Source organism: Anguilla rostrata, chromosome 5, assembly GCF_018555375.3.
Source record: "Anguilla rostrata isolate EN2019 chromosome 5, ASM1855537v3, whole genome shotgun sequence".
NCBI lineage: Eukaryota > Metazoa > Chordata > Actinopteri > Anguilliformes > Anguillidae > Anguilla > Anguilla rostrata.
The window spans coordinates 28,203,392-28,223,761 of NC_057937.1; the positions used below are offsets into that span (position 1 = coordinate 28,203,392).

General features: G+C 38.0%; 1 protein-coding gene across 5 annotated transcripts in view; it reads left to right on the top strand.

Moving 5' to 3' along the window:
• Positions 1-20,370, top strand: part of luzp2 (leucine zipper protein 2) — a 327,898-nt gene that overhangs the window by 194,699 nt on the left and 112,829 nt on the right. For all 5 annotated transcript variants that reach the window (XM_064335713.1, XM_064335712.1, XM_064335715.1 and 2 more), the window contains exon 4: positions 3,432-3,513. In XM_064335713.1, the coding sequence (XP_064191783.1) occupies positions 3,432-3,513 (82 nt within the window). The remainder of the gene's footprint in view (positions 1-3,431; positions 3,514-20,370) is intronic.

Sequence of the window (20,370 nt, forward strand, 5' to 3'; positions counted from 1 at the left end):
TTTCATGTGTCCCAGGTTGTGTTTCAGAGTGATGGGAGATGGATATCTGTTTTTGTTGTCACCTTCGCCAGAATTGTCCTCATTGTCATTGAGAATATTTGGGATATGGTCAAGTTCATCGTAAGCACTGTCTCTGTGAGCTGTTGTGTAAGTAGCTGCAAACTCGGCCATACACATTTTCCAGGATGTCTGGGCGAGCTGCATATCTGTCCAGAAGTGATGTGCAAACTATGTTTTCATCATCATCATCCATGTTATGAAGGACGCTGAGTGGCTTCAGCAGTGACACTCTTTTGTGTTTTGGCGCTGTATTGACAGACTACTTTTCTGCTAGCCTTTTTTTAAGGGCAGAGAGTGCAGTCTGTATGCAGCTTCTTGAGCACTGATCTCTCGGTTGTTGAGAAAAGCTGATCCAACTTTCTTTAGCTTTGACTTCACATCATCTCCTCTGTTGTCACTGAGCCAACTTTTTTTTAGCAGTTCAATCATGGCTCTTTCACTTTTCATCATGTAACCTGTGATATACATGATGCAGGATGCAGGAGTATGGATTCAAGATGAACTGAATGTCCATGTTGGCTCGCCATGTCATTTGTCTAAGATCATTTGGTTGTAGTGGTTGATCCATCTTTCAGCTGGCTGACGTTTCAGTAGAATTTGCCTGACTTCATCACTGCAAGTGCCTGCTGGTAAGCAGCTGGACTCACACAGGCTTTTTGTAGTAAGTGTTCTAGGGAGATATTCTCAGGAGTGTCTTTGTCTGCCATTGCCACTATAACCTTATTGAGCAGTGCTTCTTTAGCTTTAAGGTGTTTTTGTGCAATAGCTGGATCTGGTTCCTCTGACTGTGTAGCTATTGGCATTTCACTGCTTGAGGGATGGGGAAAGTTGAACCTGCAAGTTGAGGAATGGGAATGCCTCTGTACTGAACGGACCAAGTTTCTGCTGTCACTGTTCTCCTCTCCTGGGATTGCACATGTTTGATATTTGTCAATGAAGGAGACAACTTCGTCAGTGTTGACATCAACTTTTGGGGCATCCTTAATCCATAGGATTGTGTGTGCATGAGGTGATCCACAAGCTTGAAATTCTATGCAAATCATGTAGTCCTGAAGTTGACCAATAGGATTGGACTTTCCTCCTATGAAGTCTTTGAAGACTGTGTCCAGGCGGTGTTGGAAATGGTGTGCCGCTGTCACTGGATTGCTGTGTAGCCAGTTGCATTTTTCTTCCTATATCATGTTTTTCACATCATCAGGTGTGAATATTTTCCCATACTGATGTGCAATGCTCTGAATAACTTCTAGCCATTGCATATCAGCTGAAAGGGTCAGGAACCATGTTGGTATTCCTAACTGTCTAACCATGGCCACTAAGTCCAACAGCACAGTGTACCAGTAGGCTGGAGAGCCACGTGTATTCTTGAGAAATTTGAAGGCTGTGTCTGTACAAAACAGCGCTTGTACATTGTCAGGAGATTTCAGCAAGCCAGCATTTACCCTTTGGTTTTGGAATGTTTGATCACGGCTTTGGTGCAGAGATATTTGCAGATCATCTTGTTGTGCCTCAACCTTGTACTGAGCAGTGAGGTGAGTCTATGTCTTTGGCAAATCGTCCACCTACGTGAAAAAGTCGCTGATTAAAGTACTTTCTGGGTGTGATCTTCTTTGGTCTTTCTTCTGTTAAACCACCGCACCCATAAGGATACTTTGAAGGGTTAGCCAACTCTTCAAACTTGTCGTCCATCAGGAACGTGCATTGTTTTTGGTTTTCTGTGGGAGCTATAGAATAGGTATTGTCTCCATCCACAAACTGCTCTTCCTGTAGCAGTGTATCATATGGGATACCTTGTAGTTTACTCGTCTGTTCAAAGACTAGTCTGTCTTCTTCATCTTCAATCTCTGTTAATTTATCATAAGATTGCTCTCTGTGCTCTGTGTCAGTGTTTTCTAGTGCCACATAATGTTCTTCTCCAATTTGTCCAATAGTTATTGTGTTGGCACTCATTTGTTGTTGTGGACGAAGTTCATGCATGTAGTGAGGGGTGATAGTGTTAATGTTTATGTTTATATTCAGCATGTCAGCCACACCTTGAACTGCAAGGTGATCAGCCCATTAACCATTGTGTAGCCCATCAATGTACAACTTAATTTGTTGGAGCTGTTGTTGGATGAGGCTTGGTTGTGAACCTGCAGCATCGGGCAAAGAATTGGGAAGGTGGAGGAAATGCATGTAGTCTTGCTGGATCTCAGAGTTTTCGAAGAAGTCAATGAGCTTTACTAGTGAGTCACAAGTTACAATAGAAGTGAAAATGTCTACTGTAGGTAGGTAATGCCAAACTAACTTATTAATTACAAACTAGGTACCCATCTGGACAGGTGAAAGCTTTTCCCGTGATCTTGGTCTTCCCTGAGAGCGAATTAGCACTATTGTAAAAATTATTGCAGTACACTGAGGTGGCTGTTAATTGAATCTTGCAAAACGCTGGGTTCGTCAATCTGCCTCAGAGGGCAGAGAGGTTTTTACTTCATAGACACTAGCAGAATATGAATCAGTAACTTGACCTATCGATCCAAAAACTAATCACAAAAAAAATTACATACAGAGCTGTGGTGGTTGCCAAAGATCTGTGCTGATGCATCCTGATGGACAGCAGGCTGATGTTAGCATTAGTGCAGATCACTTTCATTTCCTGTCTTTTGAGGCTTTCGACAAATTAAATTGTTCACGATATTAAATTAATTTTCAGGTTAACCTCCCTGAGAATAGGTGGCAGCAGGAGGCAGCCAGTGGACTGAACAGTACACTGCCAAATATATCACAAGACAGTTACTGTTGAAAGCATAGACTGTAGAAAAAATATGGAAAAAGTGACTCCGACTATAAATTTCTATGGACTTGTGAATCCAAAGAGTTTTGAAACTGTGCAAGTGCAGTTTTTTGACCTGGCCTTGACTTCATGATATAAGGGCCCCCCTTTTTCCTACTGCGCAGTCTCTGATTTCAATTTGTAAAACAATAAATAAGTAAATAAATCCAAATTATTCTTAGTCTTACATTTTTCTACAAATTATACATATTCACAGACAAACTGTTTCCAGTTTGTTTGATTTTCAAATAAACTTTTAATTGCAAATCCTTCATTTGGTTTTTCATTTGAGTGGCAATAATATCAAGTCAACATAAACTGTGTGATCTCTGCAAACTAAATCTTTTTAATTACTGTATTTACAGAATAAAGGGGGCTTTAAATATTTAAATATTTGTTGTCTTTTTAAGCCACATGAGGTATCTTTATTCAGATTCCAGACAGGGAAATGGTGGCAAAATATTAATGAAAGAATAACAAATTTACCACATTTATGAAGATCTGAATATCACATCTGTGAGCATGTTTTGTGACATGGCATTTCTGATGATTGGTTTCACAGGGACGAGATGAAGTCTCTCCAAGCAGCACTGCAGAAGCAGCTGGATGAGGCTACAGAGAGAGCAGAGAAACAGCAGGCCACGGTGAGCGACCAACCACACTTTCTGTTCCACTGTACCCATCACTTAGGATCCACACCTGAGAGCCTCACCCTGTCACCTTGGGACCAGACCTCAATGCCTCACCTTATCACCTGGGACAGAAACCATGTGGTCTATCACTCATAACCTAGATCATATGATCTTACCCTGTCAGTCACAGCATAGAACATGTGGCTCTCAGAACCTAGACCACGGTACCATCCAGGGCCCAGATTACATGGTCTCATCCAGTCACTCGGGGCTCAGATTATGCAGTCTCACCCTGTCAATCAGAGCCCGAACAGTGTGGCCTCACCTTATCTCCAGGGGCAAATCTCTCCTGCAAATACATGATCAGAAGTGATACTCCCATTTTAACATTCAGTCCATGACACAAACATCATTGGTATTCAGTCACAGCCTGTGCTGTTCAGTGTTACTGCATTCATCTGCTATTCATGCAACTTTGCTGGGAAGAGGGATGAAACAACTAGAGCCTCTGCAGTAAGTTACAAACTGCACACCTACACAGCAACTCACTGTCATAGTCATTCCCTCACTGGGCTAAGGCTTGCCTATTTTCTGTCCATCTGTATATACCGCTATTTAAATGTGGCCTGACAAAAAGTTAGCTCTGATTTTAATTAATAACCATGTCTGTTCAGTATTTTATTCTCTCATCTACCAACTTAATTATCAGCAATAGTGTCAAAAAGAATGGCAAACAGTGGCTACTGAAGTCAGTTTTTCTTTTTTTTTTTGTGCAGCTCAGACATTACAGAGAGATCCATAGCTGCAGTGAAGTAGTTACTGAAGCATACTTTCCAAAGCAAAATGTTACTCTCTATCGCAGCTGATTTTATATTTTTCACAAACCTTGGAAATATTATACAGTTTATTGAACACCAAAAGAGGAAATTCACTACTATAATGTACAACAAACTAAGTGAGCGTATGTGTGTGTGCGTTATGTGAGGAGTGTTGTATGTTCTCCTGCGTGTGGGGTTGTGCAACATAGTGAGTGCGCACTGCGGACATGTGTTAAAGGAGAACAGAGAAACAAAATGGAGTGTATGAATGGAGGGGTTTTTGAAAATAGATAGAGCTATTGACTAAACAATGGCACACGAAGCGTACCAAACAGATAAAGGATAACTGTATGGCTATCAGTGTGTTACGACCAGTTAGTATTTCAAATAGATCACATGCCAGATCTGTTCTGTGTGTGATATTTATTGGAACTATCACAGCACGGTGGATGACTTAGAGCCAACCAAAAGAGAATGGTAACCCATGGAAAGTTTATATTAACCATTAAAACACAATAACTACTAGCATCATCATGTACATTCAATCATAAATGTTGCTACATTCATTCCATTGCTAATTATGCTATATGCCCAGAGTTACAGCCTTACTTAAGTCGTTTGGATTGGTTCCGTTGTTGGAATGCTTTCTGGTTTCCAGTGCAAAATTCATGGGAGTTGCCATGGAAAAGGGGCAGCCATTCACCCTTTTCTTCAGTTCAAAGACAGCTTGATCCTTGTCACAGGCCACTTGCCTTGTGGGACTTGCACTGCAGGATATGTTGTGTGTGTCTCTCCTGGTTCCTCTAGGACCACTGCTAATTGTGTAGGAGTGCCTCGTTCCTCCCATAGCCAGTAGTTGAGGGTATACGCGAGATAATCGTGCTTTATTGAAGGCCTTGCAAACTCTTCCCGGTGTGCGAGTTCACGTGAGAGGGTGACTGGAGAAAGGTGGGGTGTCCAGAGAGAGGAAATGGAACAGACAGCGTGAACCTCCATTTTATTGAAGGTTGCATGTTTCAAATTCACAGTAAGCCAATACTGTAACTAGAAAGCTGTGGTAGGAGGCATGGAGTCATCCGTTGAAGTGGACATGTACTGTAGGCTTTGTAGTTTTGCGGAGTGTCTTTTGTAGTCCATGGTACCTACATAACTAACCCTCAAATTGTCCTAACAGCAGATGAATCTAACCTTGTCTAACCAAATTTTATTTTCTCACTATTTATTCAACCAAAAATAAACCAACATTGCAGAAGGCATGCATGAAAGAGTGTACCATTACTGCTTCCACACCAATAAGAAGGTCATCATTAGCAACCGGTGCTGCTTATCAAGTGCACGTGATTATTCATCCTACCACTTGTAAATGGTAAATGGACTGCATTTATATAGCGCTTTTATCCAAAGCGCTTTACAATTGATGCCTCTCATTCGCCAGAGCAGTTAGGGGTTAGGTGTCTTGCTCAAGGACACTTCGACATGCCCAGGGCGGGGTTTGAACAAGCAACCCTCCGACTACCAGACAATCGGTCTTACCTCCTGAGCTATGTCGCCCCTGTATATAAAAGAAGCAACTTTGATCGTTTTTATCAGGAACATTCAGGTTTAGGTTAAGGACAAGATATATCTGTGAAGATCTCAGAGGCAATTGTTGCTGCTCATCAGTCTGGGAAGGGTTTTAAAGCCATTTCCAAACAATATGAAATCTATTTTTCTACAGTGGGAAAGATTATTTACAAATGAAGAACATTAAAAACAGTTGCCAGTCTAACCAGGAGTGGATGTCCCTACATATTCATCCAAAGGTCAGATGCAAGATGCTCAAAGAAATGACAAAAAACCTTAAAGCTAAACATGACGGATGTTGAGTTTCAGAATGGCTTAGGTCTGCAGAATTGCACCGGAGTGAACCACAAGACTTCTGGAACACTGTCCTCTCAACAGATGACATCAAACTGAAGTTGTTTGGCAGTAATGCACAATGCAATATTGGCAAAAACCAAATGATAAAAAACAGGCATAGGACTTGGATGTCTCACAATCATTTATGTCCACCATGACTTACAATGTATTTGAGAGGAAAATGTGGGGTTGTCTGCTAGACAGCTAAAGCTATGACAAAGGTTGATCATGCAACAGGACAATCCTAAACAGAGCAGTAAATCTATGTCTCAATGACTGAAAGGAAACGAGTTTGGGAATGGGAAACTCAATGTCCAGAACTCTGTTGAGATGTTGTGGCAGGACTTCGTTGAGATGTTTTGGTATAAGAGAGCTGTGCATAAAGGAATGCCTGCAAAGATCAATGAGCTGAAGCAGTTCAGAAGAAGTGGACCAGAATTCCTCTGAAGTGCTGTAAGAAAATGATAAAGTGATGCAGAAAATGATTACTAGGAAGTTATTGCTGCTAAAAGACATTCTATAAGCTATTGAATCACGGGGTGCACTTACTTTTTCCACTTAAGGCTTCTTAGGGTTTGCTTATTTTTGGTAAACTCAGTAATGTGGTATTGTTAGATGAGGGTAGGTGTATCCACTGTTTGAATTTTGTGAGGACTAGAAAAGGTTTAGATATGTCCTAATACAGTGTTTCCTGTGGAACTGATCTCTTGGTGTGGTGGTGGGTGTCCGAAGGGGGGGGGGGGGGGGGGTGTAGCAAAGGCGAAAAGGTTTAAGACTATGAAAACATAACCTCTTGAGTCTTTTTAAAGGTTTTTTTAAATATTTAAATCTATCTTTTAGCTCTGACAAGCTCTTGATACAAGGAATAGCAGTTTTCAAGAGATAAAAAGTAGTAAAGTAGTTTTAGATGTACATTAAAACCATAAAAGGTTTGTTAACCCTTGTATTGTTTGTAAATATTGAAGCAAAATAGGCCTGTATTTTGAGTTATGGTGGGGTGAGAACAATTAAAAGAGCACATTGTCCATCTAGAAGTTCTATCTTCAAGAATAGAGGACTATATAACCAAAACTGATACTCAAGAAAAGTTACATATTGCACTTTAAAAAGGACATTCTTCTGCTAAATTAACTCAATTACCATGACAAAACAGTACTTGAAACATTCTATCTTTTTATTTAACAGTATAATTTGAGCTGGGTCCACATTGAAAGCCCTCTCTCTCTGTCTCTCTAACACTCAATGACAGAGTTTACATGCATTGTCCATGCAAAAAAAGGAAAAAGTGAGAAAAATGGCTTTAAAGATTCTGTTCTGTTACATTCTAAATCTAGTGAGAAGCATAATACAAAAATTTCCTAACTAACTTAGATTCTTGATTAATGTATTTTTTATTAGCTAGTGTTATCTGTATTCATTTCTGGACACTGCAGCAGCTTGTGAGACTGCTCCTCTCGTTATAATCATAATCGTCATTAGAATGCAGCCCTCTTTGTCAGCTGTAGCAACTGTAGCCTAACTCAGTTTTGCTAGCTCAATACATTCACAAAACCTTTAAAATATACCCTTTCTCTTTCGTTGGAAAGAAATCACCATGTTGTAGTATGGAAATGGAAGTAGTTGAATCACTCAAACATTTAAAATACCCTCAAAAATATATATTTTTTAATTTGCGCTGTTTTGGCGATTTGCCAGCTATTTTCGGCCGCGACATCCGACGCCTTTCTCCAGGTCACCATTTTAATCAGATGTATTGTACCATTATAACAGCAGCTCTAGATAAATAAAAAAAGGGTAGGCATGTAGGCTACGTAGCTCAACTGGAACAGGTTTCGCTTCGGCTCAAACAAACACTGTTTATTTTCAGATAATGTTACATATTTATCACATGGAATGCCTCAACTGCATGAGGCATTCCACTTGCCCGAACAGAGTTAGGATCCGCCAGTTGTCATCACCGAATGATAGTTCACGCCAGTGCTTGAGATGGGCAGGAGCTGTCAGGACTTGTATACGAGTACCGACTCTTCCTTTGATTACCAGCATTAATTTATTTTAAACAGTATGTATTTTGCGGAGTAGGTACCAGCACTTATTTTGGTCCAATTCAAACACTGGTTAACACTATGGTATTTTTGTAATTTGAAGCGTCGCTACCTTCCTTTTCGTTGTCTTTCGGTCGCTGAAGAAAAAAAAGTGACGCTTTGACAGACAGTGCGACCTTCGCGCGCTGCAAGTCTTCCGACCACCTCAGAAAGGAGCAAGCACAGGGCCTAGGCTCTTTTTGAAAATAAATATGTGGACGCGACATATGGTTTTGAAAGCTCATTTCGGCAAGTTTAACATTTTTAATTTATGAATTTAATATATAGGCTATATACAGTATATATATATATAATTTGTTATTTTATAATTTTTTATTTTATTTTAATTATTATTTTTTTATTATGGTGTGGCGGCAAGGATTTTGCCGTGGCGCCACGGCAAAACCTTACCAGCGGAAACGTTGCCTAATATGTAAAAACCGCAAAGTCTCAGGTCTGCATTTATTATATCTATGATTTAATTTACAGAATGCAAATAATGCTGCCACTCTATTGGAATCTATGGTTAACATAATAATTGGAAGCAAAATAATTAAGATTTGATACATTTACTATTTAATATTTTAAATGAGATTTAATTCTCAACTCTCTTCAACCTCTAAATTAACTTTCAATCCTGCTATTAGCTTTCAAAGACTTGGATTGTATTGTTGTACATCTGAAAATTATGTATATTGATTGGTGTTATTCACGTAAAAATATACATGTTTTAGAAATGTGACTCTTTATTTAATCAACATTATTTCTGGTGCATGCAGTGCATGTAGAGTTTCAGAACTTATTATAAGGTCTTAAGTACAAAATGTTTGTGCGCCTATGAGATTCTCAGAAATCTCTCCCCACCATCATAATTGTGGGCATAACACGTCTGAGGGGAAAAGGAAAGGCACACTAATCTGTCCTTCAGTGAATGGAACCATAGACTAGTAACAGCAGCCTTTTATGGTTTATATAATAAATAAAATAGAATAGGACACTTTATGATAGAATGTATCACTATGTCATTATACCTTATCATAAAATCAGAAATCCAAAGTGCAGTTGAATGAAAAGGCACTGAAACATGAAAATGAAATGAATTAATCTCAGGGGGAAATAACTGCTGTATCAGCATATGGTATTAATCATATACACCCTAACTTTTCACTGTGATGTAACACTAATGGCAACTGTGCTGTAATGCTGTACTTCATTGCTGTACTGCATTCAACCTCAACGATTGTACATAAGCTGTTTTTGTCACAATAGTCCCAACACCTTCTGTTCCGAACAGAATACCATGTAAAATATGACTGCATGCAAAGCCACGGATGCATGCAGTGCGTTTCAAATCAAACTCAAGGAGTAGCATATTATTCTCCTGTATTTATTTATTTATTTGAACTGTACTGGCTGTCAATCATTCAGATGCAAATATGACCTCTGGGCTTACTAACTTGATCAAGACAGGCCGATGGGGCTGTGACCTCTGTTTGATGTCATCAGGCGAGTCTGTTGGATGTCAACGATAGAGTGTTATCTGTTCTCCACAACAATAGAGAAATCGCAAATGATTGGAATAGCTTACTTGCAAGTGCCTTCACAATACCAAACTGCTTTGCATCATAGGCATTTTTAACAATAACTAGTTAAAGAAGAACTAGTTAAAGAAGGCTAGTTTTAAGGTGTGGTAAAATAAAAACTTTTTGTAGTTGAATTACAGCATGGGAAAAAACTGAATTTCTGTCTAGTGTAGAGGTTTTTTTAAGGTGTATATGGAATTTATACTCAGTTCGGTAGCCTGATGGGGACAGGTTTTATGAACTAGGCTCTCAGTATAAACACTTAACACAGTGCATCTGGTACGTGCTGCATATTGCATGTTGCACTAATGTTACCATGATATATATGTAACGGGTAGGACCTTAGGACCTGGGAGATATCGGGACTGGGAATGGACAGAATGACATTTCCTATAAGGCGACGCGAGAATTCCGTTCTGACAGGGCAACTTGCGTTTGTACGGAAGTGCTTGAATCCAGCGTGGGAATGAAACGGTGCTTTTGGCCACTCGTGTGCATGTGAATCGGCTTACTTGCAGGGGACTTGCTTGGTAAACCTATTGATTACGGCTGTTGCATCTGGTTCTGAGCGATATAGCTAATATACGCCCAACAAGAATTTGCGAAGCTGGCTATTTGTGGGATGAGGCCCCAGCCTGAGGGGGGGAGCACATTAGTGAGTCAAGTCATTGGTAGCGCACCAATACCCTGTTGTAGGACTGCTCCTTGAATACTCTTGAGGTTGCCGACGTTTGTAATCAAGGACCCAGCCTAGTTCCGTCGGTGGCCACTGTTTTTCTCTGTGACATGTTGTGTATGGAATTAGTTTTAGCCCCTTGCACCTTGGTTTTATGGGTGTGGGGAACTGTAGTTTCTTTTATTTTATATTCTCGCTTAAAATGGTGTAGGGTGGATGGGCAAAGTGCAATCAACAGACGTAGGCATTCTAGCGAATGGGCAAAGTGCAATCGACATATATTGTAGGTATTTTAGTGAATGGGCAAAGTGCAATCAACAGACTGTAGGTATTCTAGCGAACGGGCTAAGTGCAATATTATTCTCTGGGTATCCTCTAAGATAAGAGTCTAAGATCCCTAATAGTTCTGTCGTGATATTAAATCTTCGGGCAAGTGCAATAGTTCTCGGTGAGAGCCAATTATTTAATATTTAATTGCATGCAATACTCACTGAAGGACCGATTGTAGTGAACCACCTGACATATTCTGAATATAAACCCTCATTTTGAATATAATTTTGATGGTGTGACCATTCTTAACCCAAGGTGCGGTGAAATATCTTTTGTATTGATGTTTTTGAGACATTTTGTGCAATCATCTTACAAATTCTTACGAATTCTATTGAACTATTGCACTGTAAGCTTGATGAGATTTATATTACTCTGTATGTTGTTACTTATCAGGATTAACTTTCAGAGTGTGTACCGCTATTTGTCTGAAGTTTCTGTATGTCCTAGCCACATTTGCCTTGCCTGGTGTGTGCCCGCCCATGGCCATTGATAATTTGTGTGTGAAGTTTTAAAGAATGTTCTCGTGAATGATCTAATAAAGAGAGTGTATATATTCCCTTGTACCATCTTCCATCTTGTCTCCTGCATTATACCTGTGTGGGGTATTTTTCACCCAATAACCTTCCTAGGGCCTCCCACCCTTATAATTGGGAGTGGCGTAGTCAAAATCATTAATTGTATGGGAGTGTCCCCACCTCCCGAAGGCCACATATACATGAAAAATATGAACAAATTATTACTCTTAATGTAAATAAATAGCTGTCAAATCAAGCTCCTTAGCCCAGTGGATGAAAATCATGTCCTTTGAGTGCCACACTTTCACATAACTTAAAGGGAACCCCGCCTGTTATGACTTGTAAGCCTTAATATTGTGTAAATGCCTTCAATTATATAAATATGTCAGAGAAATCACTTGAAAGATTGTATTTATTTTAAAGATTTAAAAAATCCTTCAACTCATAGGTCGCCATTGTTATTACAGTCGCAATGCACTGCGGGTAGTGACGTCAAATGGTTGCACAGGTCTCGGTCCATTGCTCTTGTCCACTGACCTCCACTGAAAATATCTTCTGTTTAGCCTTTTTGATTCAAGCCAGACCCGGACATTACTCAGCAGGAAAGCACTAAGGACAGCCCTCATCAGTTAAATCAAAACGATAAAGATTAGAGGCCAGAAGAGACGAGAGTGGGGCATAAGAGATTGTGTCTGTGCACCAACTGCTTGCATATGCCAACAGAGACAGAAAAGTTGCCTGTTGTAAAGAGCTCCACTTTCTAGCAGCAGCCGTTCAAAGTCACTTGACCATATGGATCAAACAATCGTTTTTGGTGAAACTGAAATGTGTACCTCATCCCCATTAATTTAAAATAATGTTATTATTGATCCGCGTTGTATGAGCTTAAGTTGGTGATAATACCTCCTTTAAATGCATAATCCCTAGTGATGATACGTACTGATACACTAACATGTTTAGTTATTGAATCCATCCTATTCACAGATATCCAGTGTATCACATCACACACAACTTCTGTGGCATTGTATTGATATTTCTCACTATTAATTAACTGCAACTGCTGGACAAAACAACTGAGTTGACCTCCATTCAACCATTTTACATAACTACTCAAAGTGCATTGCGCGTCTAAAATAACAGGATCTCCATTGGTCAAAATTTCTATTAAAGGCTTGGGTTTTTTAAAATAACTGAAATCTTTTGTGTGGTTTTTACAATGTATTTCCATAGTTGAGGGCATTTACAACATAACTTTCTACATGGGGAGAATTGTTTTGGTTGGAGACATGTCACCAAAATTGGCCACCTACTGTTTAATATAATGTAGAAGCATCATCTGTCCACTTCGAAGCTCTGGACTCCATCTTCCCAAAGCACCTTTGAGCTTTGTGTTTTGAATGGACCTCAGCTACTGTATCTCAATAGAGTGAAGGTTTTTTATTTCTTCATAATTTCAGCCTTGCTGTTTTTAGGGTTTCCATTTAAAGTGATCTTTTTAACAATGTATCGCTGTGTGGTAACATGGTCTTCGCACTTGTAATACTGACAATATGAGTATTACTTGGAGACAGTTCATGGGAGATGGGAAATTGTGCTAAGCTGACTGTCTGCCAGCCTCTTGTTTCTAGCACCAACACCGAAGACTTTGTAAAGCAGGTATATCTCTTGTTAGACTTGCAAGTGTTGTCATTTGACAAGCCAAGTTCTGAGTCTGACTAGTATAAAAAAGAAAAGAAAAGCCAGTAACATTCAACAAACTGTATGCTTCAGATGCATGTATTTTGACTCATTCAGTTTTTTTTATACTTCATTGAAAATATATACTGTATGTAATTAGCAATTCATTTTTTTCTCTTTAGAGGAGCAGGTTTATAAAGCACCCTACCATTAAATTAATTAAATTGACTATTTAATTTATTCAATATAGTTTGTAAACTTGCCAAACATATCTTTCATTTACTTGCTAATAAAACTTGCTAATGTGCTAAAGTAGATAACCTGTCACATGCTTTATCATCCTAAATCGATGAAAGCTCATTTTTAAAAAAACCCACAAATTGTATACTACATAAATTAGCACCTCACACTGAGGTGATGCGCAAATCACTGTCCTGTACTATGTACAGTGATTAATTGCCAAACTTGGTGTAATCGTGGCACATTCAGTTGAAGGTGAATTGCATTCATTTTCAGGGTGAAGTGTCCCTTTAAATTGTGTTAAGGAAATTAATGAATATCTATACCAGAATTACTGTGACCCCTTAAGAGCAAGCATATGTTTAGTATGGCACCTCAATAGATCCAACCTAACCAGAGTTCAATTTTAAAGAGATAAATGTGAGATGTGAAAGTGAGATTAGCTTTGTGCTCCGACATCTTCAGTCTCTGCTGACACTGCGCTACCCCAAAATAGTTCACCGTCTTTGGATACATTCAATGTTATTTGGAGAAGGGGAATAGTTGTCAACACTTTTAGGATTGCAGAAGGTAGTCATCCCAGAGGAAAACTTAACATTTCAAAATTACCTATGCTCAGTGTTGAAAGATATATGATAACAATATCCAATAATCAATAATCTATCATTGTATCCCAGTGGCTAACTATTCCTTCTGAAGAACATTCACATGGACACATAAGTTTATATAGGAAACATTGTAAAGGTTTTGCAGTGTTTCTAACACACTGAACCCAGCTAGCACAACATGTTGCTACAAATTTTATGCAATTTGCAGTACACTCTTAGGGGAAAAAAAGTTTCCATACAGCACCTTAAAGGGTTCCATCCTTTGGCAGATATAAGACTCCTCATATGGTTCCAAATAGATCATCTATACAGGTTCTTGCTAAATCGTGGTATTTATTTACTTGTAAATGGTTCTATATAGAACCATTAGTGTTCTTCCATTTGAGTTTTCTACAGAAATCTAAATTTAAAATTTTGATTAGTATTCAAATAGTTAAACAGATTTAAATAGTTACATGTTTTTTGTTATATATAATATTATTTAAAGGTAAACTATTCAGATTTTTTGCAGCCATTCTAGACTCGGTGTTCATGTCTTCCTCCATCCTCAACCCCACCCACACCTCCGTTGAGGACGCACCCTTGAGTGCTACAAGCAATATGTAAAGCGAAGAAGTGAGGTGGTCAGAGATATTGACACTACTCCGTAGTGTAGCTATTTTGTGTTTTTCCACATTTGGTATTTAGCCCCTTTGTGCACATGTCAAATCTGGCCAATCCTTGCCTATTTAGGGGATATCCTAAGCTCTATAACTCCAGATGTGAGCATCACAGAGACTTGAAAAATGGCTTAAATGAAGCGAGAAATTTGTACCATATGTAGATTAATTATATATTATATATAATATATTCATCATTTAGAATGAATTAAAGTGCCACAAAGGCAATTGTCCAGGTAAAAAAGCAAAAATGAATTTGCTCTTTTTTAGTTTGCAATGAAATACTGAGAGATACCATATATATACAGCAGGTTAAACTATACATGTACTGGATCACAAACAGGGGATATGTAGAACTAATAAAGATCTATGAAACAAAAACTAAGCAGTGTACCCAGCGTCTCCAAATCTATCCAAAATGTCTATATTACATGTATGCATTTCTGTAAATCACAACATATTCACATAGTTCACTACAAATCAACTGTTTTGACTCAAGAAACTCACTGTTGCATCATTTTCAAGTGAGAATTACAAGCTTTCCGTCAGTACAGTGGTCTAAAATATCTAGGAGTCCAGAGGCATATCAAAAATTTCTCCAAAAATGAATAAAATGCTTTTCTGTCCATTATAAAGCATATAAATGAGTCACTTATTAAGGTTTAAAATGAAACATTGATATCAGATTTTTTTTTTTTTTTTGAAAAGCAAAAACATTGTCACACAATGCAGTACAGTACCTAAATGTGTAATAATTAACTCTCGTATGCATTTTTGTACTCTACAGTATGTAGATGTTTGTCACATCAGTATGTATGTTTTCTTGTATGGGGATGGGACAACTTGAAAACAATATTTAACCGTCCACCACATTCTGGCAATGTTCCAACTCTCACGTCATAACTGGTGCTTCACAAAAACTACTAAGCTGCCAATGAATGCTTACATTCAACAACAATTACCTCATTATAAAATACCAGTAACCTATTTAAAAAATAACATATATAACCAAAATATTTTGAGCAGTAATACTTGCATAGCAATGATGAAATGTTATCTGTGTTCAGTAGACAGAGACAGAAAATCAATGCTGTAGTTCTCTCCTCTTCTGTCTTACTCCAGAAACGGTCAGCTTGGTCTATCAGCAAACATATGGCTTAGCTATGTTCAGAAGTCCTCAATAATAATAATATTTTCCAAGAAATTACGAAAATCATTGATAACGTTTTGTCAGGTGTAGTGTCTTTTACTGCTACCACAGAGTGAATGCGTAAGTGAAGGCGATGATGAGAACTTTCAGTTACGCTGAGCTATAAAACGCTATTCCAAAAGAAAAATTAGACGTGTTATACATCGTTAGAAAGCTTATACTGTCACCTACTGAATAAATGAAGGATGGAGGAGGATGCTTATGAACATGGATAGAATTGCATCCTCGTATGAAGTATTACTGCTCAAAATATTTTGTTTATGTTATTTTTGAAATTGACTGTCTTTGAATGGGTTATTTAATAGATTATTTCACACTGTGGCGTAAGAGTTCGTTGGTAGCTCAGTCATGTTTGTTTCATGCACCGATTTGATGTGAAGCTGGAACATCTGCAAAGCTCTTCAGATGGAGGAATATTGTTTTAATGACATCCCACCCCCTGCAATGAAATATTTAAAAAATATGAGAGTTAATGATTACACATTGAGGTATGTGTACCACAGTGTGTCACAATTGTTTCGTATTATTTTTCAACGTGATATCAATGTTTCATCATAAACTATCATAAGGGGCAAATTTATATGCTTTGTAATAGACAAAATACATTATATTCATTTTTGTAGAAATTTTGGATATGTTTTTGGACACAAAGAAATCTTTAGTAGTTTAAATTGGATTTTGCACACTTGTGGGCACGGAGTTTATGATCCAGGACTTCCAGGACCAGTATAGTTTTACCTCTTTTATATTTGAGATCTCTCAGTATTTAATTGAAAACTAAAAAAGAACAAATTTTTTTCCGCCAAGATAATTGCATTTGTGGCACTTTCTCTATCTAAAGTATGAATATAAACTAATCTAGGTTAGTGTTGTAAATGGTACAAATTGTGTGCTTCATTAAGTCATTTTCCAGGTCTCTGTGGTGCTCACACCTGGAGTTATAAAGCTTTAAATAGGGCAGCCCCTAAATGGGCAAGAATTGGCCAGATTTGGCATCTGCACAAAGGGGTTAAATGGAGCTTCTAGGAATTTTTTTTCTCACTGTCACCTCATTGCAAGAAGGTCCAGGTTCAAATTTCAAGTTATCCCCATATCCGTGAGGGTTTCCTTCCGCGTACTCCCGTTTTCTCCTACTGTCCAAAAACATACAGATAAGGCTAATTGGAGAGTTTTAATTGCCCATAGGTATGAGTGTGTGAGTGAATGGTATGTTTGCCCTGTGATGGATTGACAACCTGCCCAGGGTGTATTCATGCCTCTTGCCCAATGCACGCTGGGATAGGCTCCAGCACCCTGTGACCCTGACCAGGAATAAACGTGTTAGATAATGGATGGAGGGTTGGAAGTTCATTTACATCTCAGGTTTATAATATTTTAGCCATGTCACAGAGGAATTCCAGAGCTATTTTGGCAGTGAGATCCTTTTAGCATTAAGCGTCTCCCCTTGATTATGCAAAGGATCAAAGAAGGACTCATTACAATGGATTAGAGGTCAGACTTCTGACAATAGAACTCTATCAGAATTTCTTGTGATTGATGGTGCTTACTGAGAGAATGTGCTGTAGTTGATGATTTTAGATTTTTGTATATGGAATCAGCTGGAAGACCCTCTGACCTAACTCGTCCAGAGAAAAAATGATTTTAATATTTCTTTGGTTATCTGTATGGTATTAAGAAACGGATGATTAAGTATAGTTTTTAGCATCACTGTTATAGGCTTCAGCACCAAATGGACTTGACCCCCGCAAGAAATGTTTGCTCCCACAAATCAATCACTATCAGAACATGTTAACCTGTATATCCATCAGATGAACTGTTAAGAGATGAACATACATGCTGAACCTTTAAATTCACCAGTATGACATAAATACATCTGGGACACATCTGTAGCCGTTCCCCCACAGTTGCCGTTCTCTGTATAAGTCACCCCAGGAATAGGATTTACGACACTGTAATATTTATCTTGTGAAGGTATTGATTTACTTGTTTGTATTCAGGTGTTTGAAAGGTGTATAGATCCAGACACATAAACACAAAAACAAATATGCACACATTCAAGCATTTGTAGTTTCTGATGCAATCTTTCATTCATCTGTTCCAGCGTTCTCAGTCGGGAGAGAAGATGTGACTCCTGATAAGTAGCCATATTAGAACAAAAGAGGAGTGAACTGCTGTGTAAGATGAAATCAGTAGAGCAGAGTCACTCAGCCTTCAGGCCATTTTCCAGAGCAATAATCAAACTCAAGAGTCTGTATTCACAATTGTTTTCTAATTGATGTGAGCATAGTCGGCTGGAACAAACTTTAGCAGCTTGGTTAGCTGCTTCTGCAGACATCAAACCATGCTTGTCCTGGAGAATGTGCTGGCTTCAATTCAAAAAGTCTAATCATTGCAATACTACCATTTTTATCTTTAAGCTATCTGGGACAGGTATTTCAGCCTGAATGAATCAAATATATTTGCCTGATCAAAATTTGCCTCTTAAAATTTAGTCCTAAAATGACATTCTTTTCTTCTTTGACTTACGTCTGACTTAAAGGATCGACAAAAGAAAACAATTCAAAGACCTGGGTAATAAATGATTAGGGGTGTATTTCCACTTATTATGCATGCCAAATTATATATTTTATCCTCAAGATTGTAGCACAAGGTCATGAAGCATGATTTTGGGATTTGAGAGGTGAAATATCTTTGTACATCTGTGACCTCAGCCTATTGAAATATTTACTACATCAGTGGCAGGACTTGTCTACAGGAGTGAAATTAAATATGAAATGTTGCAATGGTGAATAGAAAACTTAATTAAGTTCCATAAAATGCATTTGTGACATCTCTGTTTCTGACAGTCTATGCCTCTAATGTCATTTTGGAGGTAAATCAAATGTTGTTTCTCTTTAGTAGTTATTTAATTACTTGCACATTACAGAATGTAATGATTGTATGCCATATCATTTCCCCACTGAAAATCAGATCAGACCGGGACAAACAGAAACCTCATCCTTGAAAACAAGCGACAGAAATGCCATACAAATCTGTACACAATTTCACTTAAGATCATTGTACCAAGTTAAATTAGTTGCACTTGCCATTTAATGCTTATTAAAATTTTACAGTTCACTGGTTACATGTAAATCACTCAGAAGGGTTTCCCAAAACATTACTGATGTGTGAATGAAAATTTTAGTTTTAAAGATTGGACTGTTGTTATGATTAATTGCATGAAGATGTGTGGAAAACTCAACAATTTGTGGTACCACATCTGTATCTAATTTGCTGTTAATTCTATATAACATTTGGCCGTAATATCAGCTGTTGTTGGGTTTATGGTCTGCTGGGCCATAAATAGCAGTTATTGAGGTGGCTGTGGTTCACGTGGGGACATGTCGGATTTATACACAACTGTCACATTTGAAATGCAGAAAAAATTTATTGGATTAATCTGCTTGATAATGCAAAAATACAGTTCTGAATGAGGTATGGAACACACACTTCCAAAGACTGATCTTCCATTCAGTTCTTGCTTAAAAAAAGAGTTCCCAACAGTCTAGCCATATGTATATTCATGGAATATCACCTATAACATAATGACAAAATACAGGAATCAGCTTGCTAACAGCTAAATCTAGCAATACTAGTGAGCATAACTAGCAAGCTAACTACATTATTTGTGTTGTTAATTAACTCAGATTTAATTTTATTTCTGGCTAGCTAAATACTTCCAAAAGAACTGCAGCAGGGGTCCTGTTGCTTAAAGAATAGTGATATCAGTAAAAATAAAAAAAAGTCAAACTTGAATAGTTTTCACATTTTCCCAACCACTGTAGGTTTGGCTTCTAGAAATTTGTGAGAAGTAAAGTCAGTTAGTAAATGTGAATTTGCTCGTGTAACCAAGCTCTGAGGGTTCAACTAACTGCATATATTAATAAAAACAACAAACACACAGAGGCTTGAAATGCATGTGACCTAGCAATTTTTCCTCCTTTATTCTTTTCTTGAAGACATAAAATCAGTAGTCCAGCAGTTAGCCCTACGACATCCCAGAGGGACATACAGCACATACAATATACAACAGTAGTGGAACACAGAAACATATTACAGGAATACTGACTAACATTTAAGAAAATCTGTTACTAGCTAGCAAATAAGTCCAACACCTACAAATCTTTCTCTCTTCATTTGTCACATCAGAAATGAATTGTCGCAGGACCATGTTTCAATTTAGATTTATAATATTTATTTAATTAAAATTTAAATAGCACCAGGCATAGCAATAGCATTTCATACCTCGTGTTAAATAAGCATTAAGGTTATTGTGGAAGCCATTTCACTTAATGATTCAATCACCACTTCATCAAGTATATAAGAATAACATTACTATATATGCATCCGTTGACACATCACATTTCGGATTCAGTGCAGTGCATTCAACAACGTAAATATGTCAATAAAGAGCACTAAAATAGTGTGAGCTTGTCTGGTACTTTTTTGGATGTTTTAATACATTGATGGTTTATTGTTCTGCCTGTGGTGTGAACCTACTGTGCCAATATGCATTCGTCAGCTGTTTGAG